The following is a 20,841-nucleotide window of genomic DNA, read 5'->3' as shown; positions in this document are numbered from 1 at the left end:
GACAGGCTTACTGCTAAATATAAGTTATTCTTGACATCCACTCAAAGCTAGCTTGCTAGTAAACTTGTTAGCAGTCACACTGACCAACCTTGCTAGCACTCACCTTAAAAAATAATGGTGTTGTCCAGTTGAGTCAGAGAAAGCGTACACAGCGTTATAAATTGGCAAAGATTCATGTTTGTGTTATAAACTTATTTTAGCCTATATTCATTGCTAGCCATCTAAGCTTACCGGTATACTCGCTTGCATGGGAATGTGCACAACTTGACAAAAAAGGTGCCATTTTGACTCACGGAAACAACCATGTGCTCAACAGTGCTGAAAACCTCTTTGCGGGGAACCAAGTTATAAGCCTTCTCCTTCCCATCATCATACTGTAACATGTATTTCAAAACATGTTAAAGTGTTTTTGGATGTAGGTTAATATAAATCTATAAAACTATTATAAGGTGGCAGGCTATGACATCGCAGTACACAAGCCTTAAATAAGAAAGGCGAAGATGGCAACAGCATTTTAAGTGCTGGTTCTTTCTTTCAAACCCTGATTCAAAAGAGGGGGGAAAAATGTGACCTCATTAGAATAAAGTATGCCTTAAATGTTTGCACATGTTGAAGTTTGATACTATTTGCAGTCGCCGAGTTCCGTAGCCGGCCAGGGCCTTCAGGGACCTTTTTTTTCTTTCTCTCTCTGTCTTTCATATGCATTTCCAGAGACCCACAGAGCAAAACAACATTGTGCCCTCTATAGATTATTTTAGAGACTTACGGAACACGGTACAGCTCTGTGAACCTGTCTAGCGCCTAACGCAAATATTTCAGTCTTGACAGATAAGGGGGGGGGGGAAATACTCTGGAGCAAAGACAGGATCTGACTGCTGCAGTCTTTCCCTCTATGATACACACATACGATAGAGATGTGTGTTTTAATCAACTCAAACTGAACCCCCCCATGCCCTGGCCTACGTATGTATTTACCGTGTTGCAGCAGGATGGTACTGGGCCGAGTAGCATGAGGTCGATCAGCTGCCCCCCCCCCGCACCAATGCTCCTAAAGGACGGATGCAACACAGGGGAGTGCTGGGCTACAACACTGAACTACTGTTGAAAGGTTCTATAGGAATACTATATGGATGCTATGTATACGGGATAAATGTTCAGGCTGTGTGAGATGCCACTGTAACATGGTTTAATCTCTCAAAAACCATGTCTCTGTACAACACAGTGGAAATGAACACGCACACACACGGAAAAGTACTTACTATCCAGGCCATGCTTCTGTTAGTTTCCATATGATGTATTGGCATTTATACAGTTGTTAATTTCTCGTTTCTCATTTTTTCTTTTTAAAAGCAAAGAGTCGTGACGATCATATTAGAAACAATACAAAAATATAACTTAAAATGTACATCATACACTTGATATATATATTTGAGCTTTTTTTTTTACAGAGGTAAAAATGCAGATAAAAAAAAAAAAAAGACAAAACAATCAATTTAACTGTTTTTTTAACATTAAAATAAAAAAGACTAAGTATATATATATATATATATATATATATATATATATATATATATATATATATATATATATATATATATATACACTTGAGATAGATGAAGAGGATGCTTCAGGCACTTTCCTTTAATAGTTAAATGTGTGCAGGAATTAGACACCGCACCAAAACAGACAAACTGCTTTTGGTTAACTTTTCTTTTACCACAGATAGAAAAATAAAACTAGGATCTTCTCTACAATGAATGGCAACAGTATTGCAAAGCTGACAAACAGGAACACACAGCAGAAAAAAAGGGAAGAAAGGCAGAGAGAGAGTACAGAGAAAGACATGGACACAACGACAGCTTTTGTACAGAATCCACAATGCCATGGTACCGTCACCCATTTAACCCCAGACATTGCTTGGTACTTGAATGGTTATGACGATTAGTTAATGTATGACTGGGATAGATGGCATAAGATGTCTTTTCTACCACATTGATGCAACTCGAGATCGGGTACTTCACAGCAATTTGCGCATTTTGTTCATAAGGGTTTTCTGATTAGTGTTGTGCTTCATACAGAGAAAGATCGAACAATGTTCCTCCCACGAGGTGAGGTTACAGGGTGGTTTATATTTGAGGCTAGTTTTTGTTTCAATACATACATACATACATACATACATACATACATACATACATACATACATACTGTAGCGTCCATTTTATTTTTGTATACATTTTGACACCACCTGCCTGACTGACAGACAGCCTCCTCCCTCGCCATTGGCTGTAATGTAATACCGAGTAAAAGACCAGGAAGTGGGATTTATTGGACTACAGAACAATAGATAAAAACCCTTCTCCACAACTCTGGTCTTGGAGAGCTCCTGGGTGTGCAGCCTTTCGTTCCAGCCCTGCAGTAACGCACCCGTATCAGCTAATCGTGGTATAGACTGAAGGTCCCTTCGTTGGAGAACCCACAATCATATACCCTTGAACGGAGTGGGGAAAGATGAGCAACCAGATCAAAACTGTCTTTTTAAAGTTGAGCAAAACTCTAAAGATAGCGTTTCCCTGACAGTTAGCCTCGTTGAGTATCCTTTTGAAAGACTAAAGAAAAGACACGCTAAAGAAAGCACCATTGACACTGTAGTGGACAACGACATCATCCATCTCAAAAGGTGGCAAAAAAAACTCTTCTTCCCCTCTTGGCTGTGTTTAGTTTACAATAGGACCGTTCCCTTCCTCTTAACCCCCCAGTCCCCCAGGCTGGTGTCTAAATTTAGCAAGGCAAATAAATAAAAACTATATCAAAAGATCAACATCAAGCATCAACTAAATAAAAGGTCACCTAAGGCTTGAGTTCTCCTCCTCCACTGTAATAAACAGTTGATTGAGGATTATTATCTTCAAAAAAATGACAAATTTAGATACTCTATATAAATGCTGCAGCTTATTTTGTCATTTTGGCTTTTAGTTGAAGTCACAACAATAGCAATCAGGGATACATTGCTGCCCATTCCATTTTCCAGACCTTTGCACAAAGACACACACACAGATTGTGTCTAAAGCAGGGTTTCCCCCTCCTGACCCATTTTATCTTTTGTTCTGAGCCGAATCCACAATACATTCAGTCTAACTTGACTGAGCAGTAGAATGGTACTTTCATGTTTTTTCCAGGTGTGTCTCCACTGACATTAATTGATATTAGGTTGAATTTGGTTTTAAAATGTGTATAGTCAGGTACCTTCCTGGCCCCAGGTCTAATTGTGCTGTATAGTCAACTCCTATAGCCATTGACAACCATAGGAGATGACAAAACAGCACAGATCTGGGACCAGGCTAGGTCAGGACTAGTCAAGGAGCAGAACGAGGAAACACTGGTTAAACGTTTGCCTTTTCTTTTGTTTCATTGGCTGGGTAGGGGCAGACGTGATCACAGTTGGGCTGCGTCCCACATGGCACTATTACCTATATATTGCACTACATTAGACTAGGGCCCATTGGGCTATGATCAAAAGTAGTGCACTTCATAAGGAATAAGGTACCATTTAGGACACACCATTGATTTAAGTGCCTCTGCTTTACAGGCGGGAACCAGCTTGATCTGTGATTGGTGGTGAGCCATGGAGAGGGGAACAAAGTGGGAGCCCCCCTCAGAAAACAACGCTCACACTGACCTCACACAAAACACAGAGAAAAAGAAAAATATTCAAGCCTTTAAAACACATGAGTGTAAAAATATAAAGTACCTGTTTATATATATTTATATATAAATGAATATTCATTATTTTAGTCTTTGTAATGCAAGGACGTGGAAGCCGTAGGCAGGGTACCCCTATAAAAATAAAAAAACTAACAAAAATAAAAACATTAGGAAATGTATTTTTTTCTCTTTCTTTCCACCGAGAGAAACTTCCATTTCCAAAAGAATCGGGACAAGCCGATTGTTTTCCCATCTGGAATTTGGCCGAGAGAAGCAACAGCGAAAACAAAAACACAAAACAAAAGAATAGCGGGGCCACCCTCTTCTGGTCCAGTCCCTTCCATGTGTCTCTGTTCTACTCTCTCTGCTGGCACCTCCCTGCCCTCAGCCCACGGCTTTGTGCTTGCCTCCGCAGCAGTGACAAGCCACCCCGCAGCGGTAGCAGGTGCGCAGGGGAGCGTAGCAGCACATGCAGGGGGCCAGCAGCGACAGCCCAACCAGGGCCAGCCAGCGCAGGCAGAAGCGCTCGTCGCTGGTGTCGCATGAGCACGGGTCCGAGTAGTCGCCCTCCGGGTCCGACATGCAGTGGTAGAGCAGGCTGTCCGCGCACCACATGAAGCTGACCCGGTGGATGCACGTCTGGATGGGGTCCGGCGCCTCCTGGCACCGCCCGCGTCTGTTCTCCTCGTGGTTGAACATGTCCCGGCAGTAGACGCAGCGCGAGCGCTCGCCGTCTTCCTTCCGCCGCTTGCCTTTGAGCTGGAGGGTGCGGGGCTGGGCTGTGACCACCGCCCTGTGTCCCCCGGTAAGGCCACCCCCACCTAGTCGGTCCACGCAGCCTATCTTGGGGTCCCTTGCGTGCTGGTATGGATCAAGGCCCAGGGGGTAAGGGTAGGTGTAGTCGTGCTTGGGCGGCTCGCTCTTGGCGAAGTGCACGTAGGCGTCGGTGTCCTCGGGGTGCTGGATGAGCTTGTCGCGCGCGGCGGTGGCGTGCCGGTAGTCCTCGTACCCAGTCAGCCATGTCCGCTCGCGAGGGTTGATGCGCACGATCTCCTCCTCCTCCACCTGGAAGCTGACGTGGCGTGGGAACATGGGAACCGACTGCAGAGATAAAGGAGAGCAAAAAAGATGAGAACTACACAGACCAGTCTACAAACTACAAAACTAAACATGTCTTCCAACAAGCAGTCAACTTCCAGGCCTAATTTGAAATACATTATCACACTAGCACCATAGTTTATGCTTCAAGAACACCCATTCCCTCTGTCCCTCCCACCTATCCATTGTAGTAAAGAATATAGCCGTAACCCTCTAGCTCCAATGCATTTTTTATTTTTTTTATGTTCAAGATCAAAGTTTTGGTGACCAACCTTCGCCGCCACCGTCGTCCCCCAGCCACCCACCTGATCCAGGAAGTAGTGGTCCGAGTGTCGGTGCTGGTCGTAGAAGTGACCCAGGATGCAGTGGTGCCGGCGCGGCTCGCAGAAGCTGGGCGGGGCCAGGGTCTGCAGCTGCAGGGGCTCCTTCTTCTGGGAGTGGGAGGAGCTGGATGAGCTGTCGGTGGCATTCTGAGAGACCAGACCAAAACCAAACACGAGTCAGGACAGGGTCTTGTTCATTAGGGCACGCAACAGACAGCATTTTGCAACTGAAAATTAGCATTTCTTATTGGACAGTTTCAGATAGCCCTCCCGTTTTGGTCTGTTTTCTTCTGATTGGTGTCTAATGAACATGACCTATGACTACATGGGAGTAATATCAGACCAAGCTTACCATTAGAAAACATCACTGCTTTCTGGCACATTGTGTTTGGCTACGCTAACTCAACACGCAGTATTTAGGCCAACGTTAACGGACACTTTTCTCCACACTGAAAAAAAATAAAAATATGATGTGTTATTTTTTGGGCAATATATGCAGCTCTCCCTTGAGGCTTTCCCAAGTTGATGCCCAGGAGACCAAACAGCCTCAGATCACGCGCTCAGATCACGCGCTCAGATCATGTTCGAGCCTCGGATTGGACAGTGAAACACACACGCTCGCACCTACAGGCGACGTGCAGATGTTTCATTTCTCCCTCATGCAGTCATGGCTGAAGCCAGCGCAATTTCCTACTATTTGTGTCCAGGTTAAACGTGGGACGTCCCTCATTATAAACAAACAGTCTGTTAAATTCATGGTTATTGCATCATTTTCAGATCTATTAGAAGCGATTAATAGATGAAACAACAATGTAATTTAACCAATTGACTGGCCAGAGATCAGGGCATTCATCAGCAAAAACGCAGTGCAAGCTGATAGTATTTTGGACAACCAAATTGAACTCAAAATGATTGATGAAATCGAAGTGTGTCAGCTGTATGGTGATTTGCGATTCATAACTTACATTTTACCGGTACTACCAGTACTAGTAGGCCAACCGATAACACCACGACAGAATGCGTTTGAAGTGGTGATGCGCAGCCGAGAACAGCTTGCACGTCCAGCAAAGTACATCGCCAGTGGCACGCACAAAGTTCATGCAGATCAGCAGGTGGGGGATTTTCTTGGCAGCCAGACGAGACAATCGAAGGAGGATGCGGTGAGCAAAGTTACTGGGCTCGAATTTAGTCACGCTTGCTCGATATGGGTTGATGCTTCTAATTGTACATGTTATAAACAACAATTTTTGGGGGATGATTAAAGCTTATACTCTATGGCTGGATTTGTGTATTTGGGGGATTTATGCATTTCTTTCCAATGCTACATTCGTTTGGCAGACCTGACTTGATTGACCCTCTTTCTACAAGGCCTAGTCTATGAGAGGCCTAACATGCTCACCAGACCGGACACGTCGCGTGCGCCGCAAAATAAATTTAGAAATCCATGTTATTCAATTATTGCATCCACACTGCTCGCGTGCGCCAACGAGTGTCTGCGATGCCAAGGGCTAAAATAGAACTCCTTTCTATTTCTGACGCAGATCGCGCTGCAAGTCCTGCCTCTCCCATCTCCTCATTGGTTTATAGAAGCAGGTACCCACGTGCCATCAACTCATTGGTTATACCCACGTGGGTGATTGAAAGACCAACTGGTTTGCCAGTCGTCGTGGTAATACTATGAAAGTTTAGATGCCAATCACCATATAAGTTCAAAGAAGAAAAAGCCTGGAAGGAGGAGAGATGACTAGAAACGATTCGGTTGGCCGTTTTATGTGTGGATTAATTGTCGGAGTAGAGGACCTTGTGCATTTCAGGTAAAATAACAACTCAATGTTTATATCTCAGGACAAATTAGCTAGCAACAGCAAGCTAGCTAAATAGGACAAATTAGCTAGGAAGTGCAAGCTAACTAGCTAAATTGCCATACGTGTTTAATGCTTTTCGACCTGTCCCCAAATTGACGTCATTGGTTCAGAGTTTGTTTTGATATTTTAACCTGCGTGTCGTGATCGCGTTTGGTGTAGGGGGACAAAATAAATTTATCCGGTTTGGGTTCCGTGTAATCATAGTTGTATGAATATTTTGTTAACGCCTAGGCTATAGAGGTGCATTCAGGAAATTAACTCATTATTATGCATCAACATTTTAATTTGATTAATTATTTATTGGTCAGTCATTCTTTAATTTGTTAGGCTATACATACATAACTTTTTTAGATATGATAGAATATTGCATTCTGTTATACATCCTATGTGAATAATGTTCATTAATGTTAATTTGTGTATTAATAATCTTAAAATCAGTCTGAAATGTAATATTTCTATTGTCCATATAGCCGAGGACATTGTGGTAAAGTACTGTTATTCCTTATGCACCTAATGGTAAATTAAAAAAAAATGGTATATATATATATATATATATATATACACTGCTCAAAAAAATAAAGGGAACACTTAAACAACACATCCTAGATCTGAATGAAAGAAATAATCTTATTAAATACTGTTTTCTTTACATAGTTGAATGTGCTGACAACAAAATCACACAAAAATAAATCAATGGAAATCCAATTTATCAACCCATGGAGGTCTGGATTTGGAGTCACACAAAATTAAAGTGGAAAACCACACTACAGGCTGATCCAACTTTGATGTAATGTCCTTAAAACAAGTCAAAATGAGGCTCAGTAGTGTGTGTGGCCTCCACGTGCCTTTATGACCTCCCTACAATGCCTGGGCATGCTCCTGATGAGGTGGCGGATGGTCTCCTGAGGGATCTCCTCCCAGACCTGGACTAAAGCATCCGCCAACTCCTGGACAGTCTGTGGTGCAACATGGCGTTGGTGGATGGAGCGAGACATGATGTCCCAGATGTGCTCAATTGGATTCAGGTCTGGGGAACGGGCGGGCCAGTCCATAGCATTAATGCCTTCCTCTTGCAGGAACTGCTGACACACTCCAGCCACATGAGGTCTAGCATTGTCTTGCATTAGGAGGAACCCAGGGCCAACCGCACCAGCATATGGTCTCACAAGGGGTCTGAGGATCTCATCTCGGTACCTAATGGCAGTCAGGCTACCTCTGGCGAGCACATGGAGGGCTGTGCGGCCCCCCAAAGAAATGCCACCCCACACCATGACTGACCCACCGCCAAACCGGTCATGCTGGAGGATGTTGCAGGCAGCAGAACGTTCTCCACGGCATCTCCAGACTCTGTCACGTCTGTCACGTGCTCAGTGTGAACCTGTTTTCATCTGTGAAGAGCACAGGGCGCCAGTGGCGAATTTGCCAATCTTGGTGTTCTCTGGCAAATACCAAACGTCCTGCACGGTGTTGGGCTGTAAGCACAACCCCCACCTGTGGACGTCGGGCCCTCATACCACCCTCATGGAGTCTGTTTCTGACCGTTTGAGCAGACACATGCACATTTGTGGCCTGCTGGAGGTCATTTTGCAGGGCTCTGGCAGTGCTCCTCCTGCTCCTCCTTGCACAAAGGCGGAGGTAGCAGTCCTGCTGCTGAGTTGTTGCCCTCCTACGGCCTCCTCCACGTCTCCTGATGTACTGGCCTGTCTCCTGGTAGCACCTCCATGCTCTGGACACTACGCTGACAGACACAGCAAACCTTCTTGCCACAGCTTGCATTGATGTGCCATCCTGGATGAGCTGCACTACCTGAGCCACTTGTGTGGGTTGTAGACTCCGTCTCATGCTACCACTAGAGTGAAAGCACCGCCAGCATTCAAAAGTGACCAAAACATCAGCCAGGAAGCATAGGAACTGAGAAGTGGTCTGTGGTCCTGCAGAACCAGTCCTTTATTGGGGGTGTCTTGCTAATTGCCTATAATTTCCACCTGTTGTCTATTCCATTTGCACAACAGCATGTGAAATGTATTGTCAATCAGTGTTGCTTCCTAAGTGGACAGTTTGATTTCACAGAAGTGTGATTGACTTGGAGTTACATTGTGTTGTTTAAGTGTTCCCTTTATTTTTTTGAGCAGTATATATATATCATACATACACACACACACAGTTGAAGTCGGAAGTTTACATACACCTTAGCCAAATACATTTAAACTCCGTTTTTCCTGACATTTGATCCTAGTAAAAATTCCCTGTCTTAGGTCAGTTAAGATCACCACTTTATTTTAAGAATGTGAAATGTCAGAATTATAGTAGAGAATTATTTCTTTCAGCTTTTATTTCTTACATCACATTCCCGGTGGGTCAGAAGTTTACATACACTCAAGTAGTATTCGGTAGCATTGCCTTTAAATTGTTTAACTTGGGTCAAACGTTTCGGGTAGCCTTCCACAAGCTTTCCACAATAAGTTGGGTGAATTTTGGCCCATTCCTCCTGACAGAGCTGGTGTAACTGAGTCAGGTTTGTAGGCCTCCTTGCTCGCACACGCTGTTTCAGTTCTGCCCACAAATTTTCTATAGGATTGAGGTCAGGGCTTTGTGATGGCCACTCCAATACCTTGACTTTGTTGTCCTTAAGCCATTTTGCCACAACTTTGGAAGTATGCTTGACCAAGCTTTAACTTCCAGACTGATGTCTTGAGACATTGCTTCAATATATCCACATAATTTTCCTGCCTCATGATGTCATCTATTTTGTGAAGTGCACCAGTTCCTCCTGCAGCAAAGCACCTTCACAACATGATGCTGCCACCCCCGTGCTTCACGGTTGGGATGGAGTTCTTTGGCTTGCAAGCCTCCCCCTTTTTCCTCGAAACATAATGATGGTCATTATGGCCAAACAGTTCTATTTTTGTTTCATCAGACCAGAAGATATTTCTCCAAAAAGTATGATCTTCATCCCCATGTGCAGTTGCAAACCATAGTCTGGCTTTTTTATGGCGGTTTTATAGCAGTGGCTACTTCCTTGCTGAGAGACCTTTCAGGTTATGTCGATATAGGACTCGTTTTACTGTGGACATAGATACTTTTGTACTGTTTCCTCCAGCATCTTCACAAGGTCCTTTGCTGTTGTTCTGGGATTGATTTGCACTTTTCGCGCCGAGTACGTTAATCTCTAGGAGACAGAACGCGTCTCCTTCCTGAGCGGTATGACGGCTGCGTGGTCCCATGGTGTTTATACTTGTGTACTATTGTTTGTACAGATGAAAGTGGTACCGTCAGGCGTTTGGAAATTGCTCCCAACGATGAACCAGACTTGTGGAGGTCTACAATTTTTTTTCGGAGGTCTTGGCTGATTTCTTTTGATTTTCCCATGATGTCAAGCAAAGAGGCACTGAGTTTGAAGGTAGGCCTTGAAATACATCCACAGGTACACCTCCAATTGACTCAAATTATATCAATTAGCCTATCAGAAGCTTCTAAAGCTATGACAATTTTCTGGAATTTTCTAAGCTATTTAAAGGCACAGTCAACTTAGTGCATGTAAACTTCTGACACACTGGAATTGTGATACAGTGAATTATAAGTGAAATAATCTGTCTGTAAACAATTGTTGGAAAAATTACTTGTGTCATGCACAAAGTAGATGTCCTAAACGACTTGGCAAAACTATAGTTTGTTAACAAGAAATGTGTTGAGTGGTTGAAAAACGAGTTTTAATGACTCCAACCTAAGTGTATTTAAAATTCCGACTTCAACTCTGTGTGTGTGTGTGCGTGTGTGTGTGCATATACATAAAAAAAATTTTTTAAAATAAAATCGCTCACCGTTAAACAGTGAATCATTTTTGTCTGGCCTTAGTGGACGGAAGATGTTCCACAAAACATTTTGAGACGTTTTAGCTTAGCGATGTAATGAACGATACCACAAATTTTGGAGCCAAAGAAATGCAAAAAAAATCTGACAGCCAGTCTGAAGTGACTACAATGGTCCAAATGGCCCAGGAAATGCAGAAGGAGGGGGGAGTTTTTCCCCAGTGGGTAGGAGATAACGACACCCTTGATTGGGCATGAGAACCCGTGCGGGAAGCAGACTCCCATCGGCCCTTTACACAGAGACCAACAAACCGACCTGCACATGGCACACGCTCAATGGGTCATTGCTAAGTTAAAAGCCTGCCATGGCTCAGAGTCATAATCTCCCTACTTCTGTATGTAATTAACCAACAACCCCCCACGCCTCCCAAAAAATAATTCCTTCAAGAACAAAAGTGGGAAAAACTGTTCTGAAGTCTCCCTTTTATATTGAGGGTAGGTTAAATTAATTCCAGCTAGGAGACTTACATCCCCTTTAGCGTCGAGCAAGACCAGAAGTGTGGTCGATTGCGTCACCAGCTGAGGCCGGCGCGGGGCACCTCTTTCATGTGGCGGTGCGCTTTTGAGCCAACTCGGTTCCCCAGTTCTCCTTACCACAACACTGCGCAGCCAAGGCGTGTGCCAGAGGACCGCTAGACAGCGGTAATCAGACGAGGGGGAATCCGGCCATGGCATATGATGTCAAAATGAGAGCACCACCTCTAGTCCACTCCCATTCACTTTGGACGGTTTCTGGTTTCTTAGTCCTAAAGTTTATTGGACCCCCAGCCACTTGCTATAGAGGGCTTCAGTGAGCCCGACCAAAGCTAAAAGTGGCATCCCTTCCTTGGGCGATGCCAAGAGCTTGGTTAGGGTTGAGAAATGTTCTTTAGGAGGCGAACCGGGGCCCCTGTCTGATGGAAATGATTACAAACACAGACCCTGTTCAGATATTTACTCCCAACAGCGGGGCTTGAGGGGGACAAAATAAAAAGAGGGAGAAAGAAATGCTCCTGAGCACTAAGAGCGCAAGACCTATGGAATGTAAAAGGGCTAAATTGCCCATGTGCATCACAAAAGCCACGGAAGTCCACCAGGCGTGTTGATTGGGGGGAGATGTGTGTGGCGCAGTCTCTGATTTCAAAGGCATACCTCTGCCTTGTTTGGAGATTTTCATCATCTCTTGGTTCGGGGGTGAATGGAGGTGAATAAAGACTGGAGATTAAGGCAAGGGGCTGCATCTGGTTGGGGGCAGGAGCCCTTTGAGGTAATTACAGAGTAACACACACAAGCCAGCTACTAGCCACTGTGCCCTACAGCACAGGAAAAGCCAAATGGTAGGAGCTGTGTGTGTGTGTGTGTGTGTGTGTGCGCTAAGTGTGATTACTGTGGGGCGGTTGGGGGATGTGTGCGCCGGGGTCTAATTGGGAGTGTGTTTGTGTGTGTGTGCGCATATGTAAGGGATATATTTGTAAGTGTGTGTGCATGTGTGTTCTTGTGCTCGGAATGATTTCTGTGGTTGGGGAGGGGGGAGGGGGGAGGGGTGTATTTGTGGCTGAGCTAATTATCAATTTAGCCTCCAGACCAGACACAGGAATGGAACTCGCGGCAGCTGGCGATTCTAAAACTACCCTCAGCCTCATCGACACTACAGAGTGGAGAGTCTGGTCACCAGCAGCCCATTCAAAAACACCCTGATGTCCAAAAAGGTGAGACAACACACACGCAGTGTGAGGCGTTTGAGCCTCCTGCACCCTTGTTAAACACCCCCACAAGCCCCAAAGGGAGACATTCCAACAGTCTTTCCAAATCTCACCAGTCACACCGGACCTTCCAAAAAGAGGAGGAAGTATTGCATCATCCAAGGGAGTGTGTTATTTACTCTTGACTAATATTGTTCTAGTGCCCGGGGGGGGGGGGGGGGGGGGGGGGGGGGGAAATAAAGGTCATTCGTCATTGTCCTCTCTCCTCCATCTGTGCCGGGACTTCAGTTCCCTCAGGCTTTTCGAAAAAGACAGATCCCATCTAATACAATGTGACCTTCCCCCTCTTCAGGCTAGCTCTCTGGGCCACGGGGGAATGGGGCTAGATTCCAAAAGAATACAACAAAAAAAACAGGGGGGGGGGGGTGTCTGCAAGCGAGGCGAATTGGAGTGTTCCCTTGAGCGGACCTGCTTTTTCTAAGTAGGGCCAGCTATGTAAACAGGGAGGCAGTGACGGATTACTGACGGGCCCTCTTCCCTCTGACTGGACATCCTGTGGAAACGACACGCTAGGCCCTTTTCCTCTTTGATGCCATCGGAAGGGAGAAGGAGTAAAAAAAGAAGAGAAAGAGGGGAAGCGAGTGCAAGGACCTGGACTTCCCATCACTATCAGATTTAGGATAAAGGTACGCCAGACAAGAGGAAAGCAAATTAGTTACAATGGACGGATTCACTCGCCTAGTATCATCAGGTTGCTATTATTAATGTTGAGAGTGGATAAAGTTGTGTAGCAGTGAAGGCCCATCTCAGTTAGTAGTAGTGTAGTACTTTACCATTTCCTAGTCATGTTCTTTAGTTGTGTCTTTTCTCTTGGCTTGGTAATCTTGTCAGCATCACGTTTTAGCAGTTTTAGCATGTCTTAGTTATGTTTAGCATGTCTTAGTTATGTTTAGCATGTCTTAGTTATGTGTTAGCATGTTTGCTAGCTTAAAGGGACACGGCGAGATTTCAAAATGTAGGTCATTTTTCTACTTACACCGAGTCAGACGAGCTCATTGAAAGCCATTATGTCTCTGCGTGCAGTTTGGAAATGATTCAAGTTAGCATATTGTTAGCTTAGAGCAATTTCTGGAAGTTTCCCGGTACAGTAGCCAACACCTCTCAAAAGCAGGGAAATAGACCTTCCAACTACTCCAAAGCTTAATGTCTTACAAAGCTATTCATAGTAAATTTGTTAATTTGACTGATCTTCTATCCACGTCATTCTCGTTCCCGTTGTCAAAGATCTACAGCGATCGCAACGTTTTATCTGTCTCAATGGCGCTCACAGATACCATAATGGTAAAGATAAATGTTCTGCTCTCTATACATCTCTATGCGACAACGGGACAGAGAATGAGGAAGTGGATAAAATCTTGTTTCTTATGATTATCATTCAAATTTACGAATGTATAAAATATTATTGTGGAGGTTTTTGTAAGACTAAAATGACCAACCATCCAGCTTTGGTTTAGTTATAAAGTATTTTACCATGCTTTTGAGAGGAGCTGCCTACTGTTCTGGGAGACTTCCAGGAATGGCGAAGGTGTATAAAGATCCATGCACTTACCACAAATGTCTTGCTTACCAAGTTTGCTCTTTGTTATGCGGGCCTACTCTTTCTTTGTATCGTCATATAGCACAGTATACATGATCCCAGTTTAAGCTCCAAGACACTGGCAATATGAAAAACTGAAAAAGTTCACAAGTGCTGATTTATTGGCACATTGAACCATGTTGCACACCGTAGTTTAAAAGCTCCGTGGATAGTGTGACGTCATATCTGAATTCCGACATCTTCATGCACCTTCGGCCATTGCCCTAAGCTAACGATATGCTTACTTCAAATCATCTCCGAACTGCACGCAGAGACTTTAGGTAAGTAGAAAAACAACCTACATTGCAAAATCTTGCAGTGTCCCTTTAAGTGTTAGCTAGATAAATAAGTAACATATTAGCATGTCCGCTAGGCTAGCTAACTGTGTGTAGGCTGGGTACAGTACAGTGGGTCAGGCAGCAGCAGCAGTTGGGATGGAGGCTGCCAGGCAGAGGCCTCCACTGCAGATGCACCACTATGACTCATGTACATCTCCCTCGCTCTCTCCTCCCTGGAAATTAGGCCTATTCAAAACCCTGTGATATAACAGCAACACACACTGCAGTTATAGCTGTGCAGAAATGTATATATATGTATGTATGTATGTATGTATGTATGTATGTATGTATGTATGTATGTATGCATGCATGCATGCATGCATGCATGCATGTCTTACTGGAACGATGCTTTTGATGCCTTGTTGTGTGAGGTTTTCATGTTATCCATGCCAGGAACTGAACTGGCATTCAGGGCAGTGTTCTGGTGAACTGCCGGAGGTGGCCACATTCTAGCTAGCTCTGGGTATTTGAAATGTTTTGACTGTACTCGCATGATTTCTTTGGGTACTCGTATGGAAAATATATTTTTAGAACACAAGGCACTTGGGATTTTTTTTGCACATTTATCTACAGTGCATTTGGAAAGTATTCAGACCCCTTCACTTTTTCCACATTGTTACATTACAGCCTTATTCTAAAATGTATTAAATTACTTCCTCCCCCCATCAATCTACACATAATACCCCATAATGACAAAGCAAAAACAGGTTTTTAGAAACCTTCCAAAAGGACAATTACCCTAAGCACAGCCAAGGCAACGCAGGACTGGCTTCGGGACAAGTCTCTGAACGTCCTTGAGTGGCCCAGCCAGAGCCCGGACTTGAACCCGATCGAACATCTCTGGAGAGACCTGAAAATAGCTGTGCAGAGACGCTTTCCATCCAACCTAACAGAGCTTGAGAGGATCTGCAGAGAAGAATGGGAGAAACTCCACAAATACAGGTGTGTCAAGCTTGTAGCGTCATACCCAAGAAGACTCCAGGCTGTAATTGCTGCCAAAGGTGCTTCAAGAAAGTACTGAGTAAAGGGGTCTGAATACTTATGTAAATGTGATATTTTTTTATAACAAATTAGCAAAAATGTTTAAAAACCTGTTTTGGTTTTGTCATTATGGGGTATTGTGTGTAGATTGATGAGGGGGAAAAACAATTGAATCCATTTTAGAATAAGGTTGTAACGTAACAAAATATGGAAAAACTCAAGGGATCTGAATACTTTCTGAATGCACTGTATATTTATTAGATTCTGTAAGTAGTTAATGTGCCCATCTCATTGATATCAAATTATTAGAGATACACAAGTTGTTTTTGGAAATAGGTCACTGAAATTATATCTACGGCCAGCGTGCCTTGTGCGTAATGGTCATATTGGCGGGTATTCCAACAATCTTTTTTTACTGTTGCCTTGGTTAACTTGAACCCATATGTAGATAATCCTTTATGACCATATGTACCTCTGATTAATTATGATTGATTGTGCACAAAAGTGAATTGAATTGTTTCCACACCCACCATGCGTCACGCGCATAATGGTCATGTGACGTGAAACGTGGATATTTTGGGAAGTGAGCACTCAGATTGTTAGTTTGACCTGAATAAGATCCGTTTCGGAACGAAACATTGGCAGTAATGCGGAGAATTGGGAGTTTGAAGAGTGTGCGGGCCTTCTTGTTCTTAAACAGATGGAAGTGACCCATCTTGTCGAATGTGTCGAAGCTGGTAGCTTGGGGAAACTGAACTATGCTAGCAACATGCCCTTTCACAGCTTCTGCACTCAAGTAAATTAGCATGTTTAATCACCTCAAGCATTTTAAATTAAGTTATTTAGACGTTTGCTTCAGAAACGTGCTCTTTTAACATCCACAATTGCTAACGAAAACATCCATCTGCAGAAATCCACAACGGAGGCAAGTCAAAACACAGCTGAAGGAAGCATCAGTGCAAACACACACACACACACACACACACACACACACACACAGCAACTCCCTCTTCCAAGAGGGCCGGCCAAAAACCCCAAGCTCTCTCCAGACATGAGGGAAGAGAGAGAGACAACACAAGGCGTTTCCTTCTCTCAGTCTCTCTCCCCCCCCCCCCCCCCCCCCCCCCATGGTGTTAAATCACAGAGGCAGTTTGCTAGGAAGCAGCTGCTAATGATAGTTTTAGAGGGGAGTGGGAGGAGGGAAGGGGGGTGGGGAGTGGGAGGAGGGAAGGGGGGTGGGCAGGAAGAGACCTCGCGACCCCTGCCTGCTGCTCCTCATCTCCTGTGACGGCGACAAACCAAATGCCAAGCGGCGGCGGAGTCTGGTCAAAACACTACAGGATACCTACCCCTCACCCCTCCTCTCTCTTCCTCCTCCTACTCTCCCTCCACCCCACCAGCCGCCTGTTACTATCACACCAGCCATCTCCTGCTCAAAAACAAAGGGCCATCTCTTCCCGAAATGGGCCAAACTAAAATAACTGAAATCTTCACACGCACATCAAAAAAGAAAAAAAAGGGACTATAAGTGAAGGCGAGCGAGAAGCCCGACCAATCACAGACTAGAGGTGATCTTGCAGACGGGAACAATATGGAGTCCAACATGCAAGTGGACAGCCATGACCATAGATGGGAAACATACCATCTTTATTGATATGAAGCCCAGAGTTTTGGGTGGGACTAAAAACCTGACCCTAACCAAAACAGACAAACTTAGATTCTCTCAAGTGTTTACTATGTCCCTGAACTTGCTGGTGTTTGAAACTACAATAGAGGAACAAGGGGAGGGACTCACGGTGAAAACATCGTCGTCACCCAACTCAGCCTCGTTCTGGATGGTCAAAGAAGAGGTGGTAGATCCTGGAAAACAAAGATGGCAGAACAAGCCAATAGTGAGTAACCTGAAGCGCAGGAGGCTGAACCACTTTAGTTGGACTTCCACATTCCCATAGCATCAAACATCTTCCTTTTCTTGCTATGATAATCTAAACGCATTTGATAAGTTAAACCAACATGGTGGTTGCCTATCCACCTCTTTCAGCAATCAGTGGCTATAAAGGAAAGGGACGTATACCATTCAAGAGCATTGAGATACAGCCCTCATAGTCTTCGCCTTCCCCTCCCGTACCTTCCGTCAGGTCCTCCATGGCTTTCCTGACCCCGCGGTCGAAGGCGCGTGCATCGGCCGGGCTCTGGAACGTCAAGCCACACTTCTTGTTGTCCACTTTCCAGTGGTGAAATGTGGGCGTGGCCTTGGTGTACACCAGATCCTTCTTCAGGAAGCATTCCAAAATCACCTGGGAGGCGGCACACGTTTGAATGGACTATAAACAATGCTCCTAACAAAGTATGCTGAAAGTGCAAGCCTTTTTTTACAAGCCCACACTGATTCTACTACCTGAATTATCTATAAAAGGAACAGAAAGAGACCGAGGGGAAAAAGCTGAGGATCGATATCTGACAAACACATTTGGGTAACATGAAAAATGTTAATTGGTGACAATTAAGGATTTGTGAATACATTCTAAATGCGTGTGACAGAATCAACCCTTATCTGCCCTGGACGGGATTCGATCCCACGTTACCAACGACACTTCTTACTTCGGAAGCTAGTGAGCTAATTGTTACTGTAACGATTCAGGATTTGAGTCTGAGTGCTAGCAGGGGCTTTACCTGTTTGTCTTTGAGGCGCTCGCCGTGGATGAGGAAGCTGCTTCGGCCCAGCAGCTCAGCCGACAGCACCTTGCACACGCCCACACGGCTGAGGCATCCACCGTCCTGGGCCAGCCAGCCGCCACTCGAATCGTCCCGGGTCATGACCACCGCTTTGACGCGCACAATGTAGCTGTCACTGTATGGTTGAGAGAGGGGGAAAGTTGGGGTCAGTCAGTTAGCAATGAGGTTGTAGAGCAGGTGCTTTATATACACCAAAAATAAATAAATATATATATATTTATTACAGTCAAAAGTTGACACACCTACTCATTCAAGGGTTTTTATTTTTACTTTCTTCTACATTGTAGAGTAACATTGAAGACATCAAAGCTATGAAATAACACATATGGAATCATGCAGTAACCCAAAAAAGTGTTAAACAAATCCAAATATATTTTAGTTTAGCCTTGGCATTCTTGACACTCTTGGCGTTCTCTCAACCAGCTTCATGAGGAATTTTTCCAACAGTCTGCTTTTCCAACAGTCTTAAAGGAGTTCCCATATAAGCTGAGCACTTGTTGGCTGCTTTTACTTCACTCTGTGGTCCAATTCATCCCAAACCATCTCAATTGGGTTGAGGTCGGGTGATTGTGGAGGCCAGGTCATCTGATGCAGCACTCCATCACTCTCCTTGGCCAAATAGCCCTTACACAGCCTGGAGGTGTGTTGGGTGATTGTCCTGTTGAAAAACAAATGATAGTCCCACTAAGCACAAACCAGATGGGATGGCATATGGCTGCAGAATATTGTGGTAGCCATGCTGGTTAAGTGTGCCTTGAATTCTAAATAAATCACTGAGTGTCACCAGCAAAGCACCCCCACACCACCACCTCCATGCTTCACGGGGGGGAACCACACGTGGAGATCATCAGTTCACCTACTCTGCGTCTCACAAAGACACGGCGGTTGGAATCAAAAATCTTACATTTGGACTCATCAGACCAAAGGACAGATTTCCACTGGTCTTATGTCCATTGCGCGTGTTTTGGCCCAAGCAAGTCTCTTCTTCTTATTGGTGTCTTTGCAGCAATAAGAAGTAGTGGTTTCTTTGCAGCAATTCAACCATGAAGGCCTGATTCACGCAGTCTCCTCTGAACAGTTGATGTTGAGATTTGTCTGTTACTTGAACTCTGAAGCATTTCTTTGGGCTGCAATTTCTGAGGCGGGTAACTTTAATGAACTTATCCTCTGCAGCAGAGGTAACTCTGGGTCTTCCTTTCCTGTGGTGGTCCTCATGAGAGCCAGTTTTATCATAGCGCTTGATGGTTTTTGCGACTGCACTTGAAAAAACTTCCGGATTGACTGACCTTCATGTCTTAAAGTGACGATGGACTGTCGTTTCTCTTTGCTTATTTGAGCTGTTCTTGCTATAATATGGACTTGGTCTTTTACCAAATAGGACTGTCTTCTGTATACCACTCCTATCTTGTCACAACTAATTGTCTCAAATGCATTAAGGAAAGAAATTCCCCAAATTAAACTTTTAACAAGGCACACCTGTTAATTGAAATGCATTCCAGGTGACTACCTCATGAAGCTGGTTGAGAGAAAGCCAAGAGTGTGCAAAGCTGTTATCAAGGCAAAGGGTGGCTACTTTGAAGAATCTCAAATATATTTTGATTTTGTTTAACACTTTATTGGTTACTACATGATTTCATGTGTCATTTCATAGTTTTGATGTCTTCACTATTATTCTACAATGTAGAAAATAGTAAAAATAGAGAAAAACTCTGGAATAAGTACGTGTACAAATTTTTGACTGATATACATGCACAACACAAAGTGTTGGCCGCAGATTTCATGAGCTGAAACAAAAGATCCCAGAAATGTTCCTTACGCACAAAAAGCTTATTTCTCTCAAATTGTGTGCACAAATTTGTTTACGTTGCTGTTTCGTGAGCATTTCTCCTTTGCTAAAATAATCCATCCATCTGGCAACTGTGGCATATCAAGAAGCGGATTAACCTTTCTGGGAAGGGGGTTCCGCTAGCGGAACACCTGGCCTACAGCCAGTGAAATTGCAGGGCGCCAAATTCAAACAGAAATCTCATAATTAAAATTCCTCAAACATACAAGTATTATACACCATTTTAAAGATAAACTTCTCTTTAATCCAACCACAGTGTCCGATTTCAAAAAGGCTTTACGGTGAAAGCACACCATGAGATTATGTTAGGTCAGCGCCTAGCCACAAAAAAACCATACAGACAATTTCCAAAGAAGGAGAGGTGTCACAAAAGTCAGAAATAGCGTTAAAATTAATCACTAACCTTTGATGATCATCTGGTGGCACTCCCAGGACTCCATGTTAGACAATAAATGTTTGTTTTGTTCGATAAAGTTAATATTTATGTCCAAAAACCTCATTTGAAATTGGCGTGTTATGTTCAGAAATGCATTGTCTCAAACAAACATCCGGTGAAAATGCAGAGAGCCACATCAAATTACAGAAATACTCATCATAAACATTGATATAAGATACAAGTGTTATACATACGATTAAAAGATACACTTCTTGTTAATCCAGCCGCTGTGTCCGATTTCGAAAAGGCTTTACGGTGAAAGCACACCATGCGATTATGTTAGGTCAGCGCCTAGCCACAAAAACCATACAGCCATTTTCCAACCAAGG

At 44.1% G+C, this 20,841-nt stretch overlaps 1 protein-coding gene across 4 annotated transcripts in view; it reads right to left on the bottom strand.

Moving 5' to 3' along the window:
* Positions 1-1,626: 1,626 nt before the first annotated feature.
* LOC115208561 (sprouty-related, EVH1 domain-containing protein 2) overlaps positions 1,627-20,841 on the bottom strand; it is a 33,538-nt gene continuing 14,323 nt past the window's right edge. The window contains exons 2-6 of one of the 4 annotated variants that reach the window (XM_029776715.1): positions 18,168-18,345; positions 17,569-17,791; positions 17,290-17,354; positions 5,073-5,270; positions 1,627-4,803 (exon numbers count right to left, since the gene is read on the bottom strand). In XM_029776715.1, coding sequence (XP_029632575.1) covers positions 4,087-4,803; positions 5,073-5,270; positions 17,290-17,354; positions 17,569-17,791; positions 18,168-18,345 — 1,381 coding nt within the window. In that variant the 3' untranslated portion in view covers positions 1,627-4,086. The remainder of the gene's footprint in view (positions 4,804-5,072; positions 5,271-17,289; positions 17,355-17,568; positions 17,792-18,167; positions 18,346-20,841) is intronic. The other 3 variants (XM_029776716.1, XM_029776717.1, XM_029776718.1) reach the window with 3 other exon arrangements.

This window comes from Salmo trutta, chromosome 14 (genome assembly GCF_901001165.1).
Source record: "Salmo trutta chromosome 14, fSalTru1.1, whole genome shotgun sequence".
Lineage (NCBI taxonomy): Eukaryota > Metazoa > Chordata > Actinopteri > Salmoniformes > Salmonidae > Salmo > Salmo trutta.
This window is presented reverse-complemented; position numbering and strand designations above follow the sequence as displayed.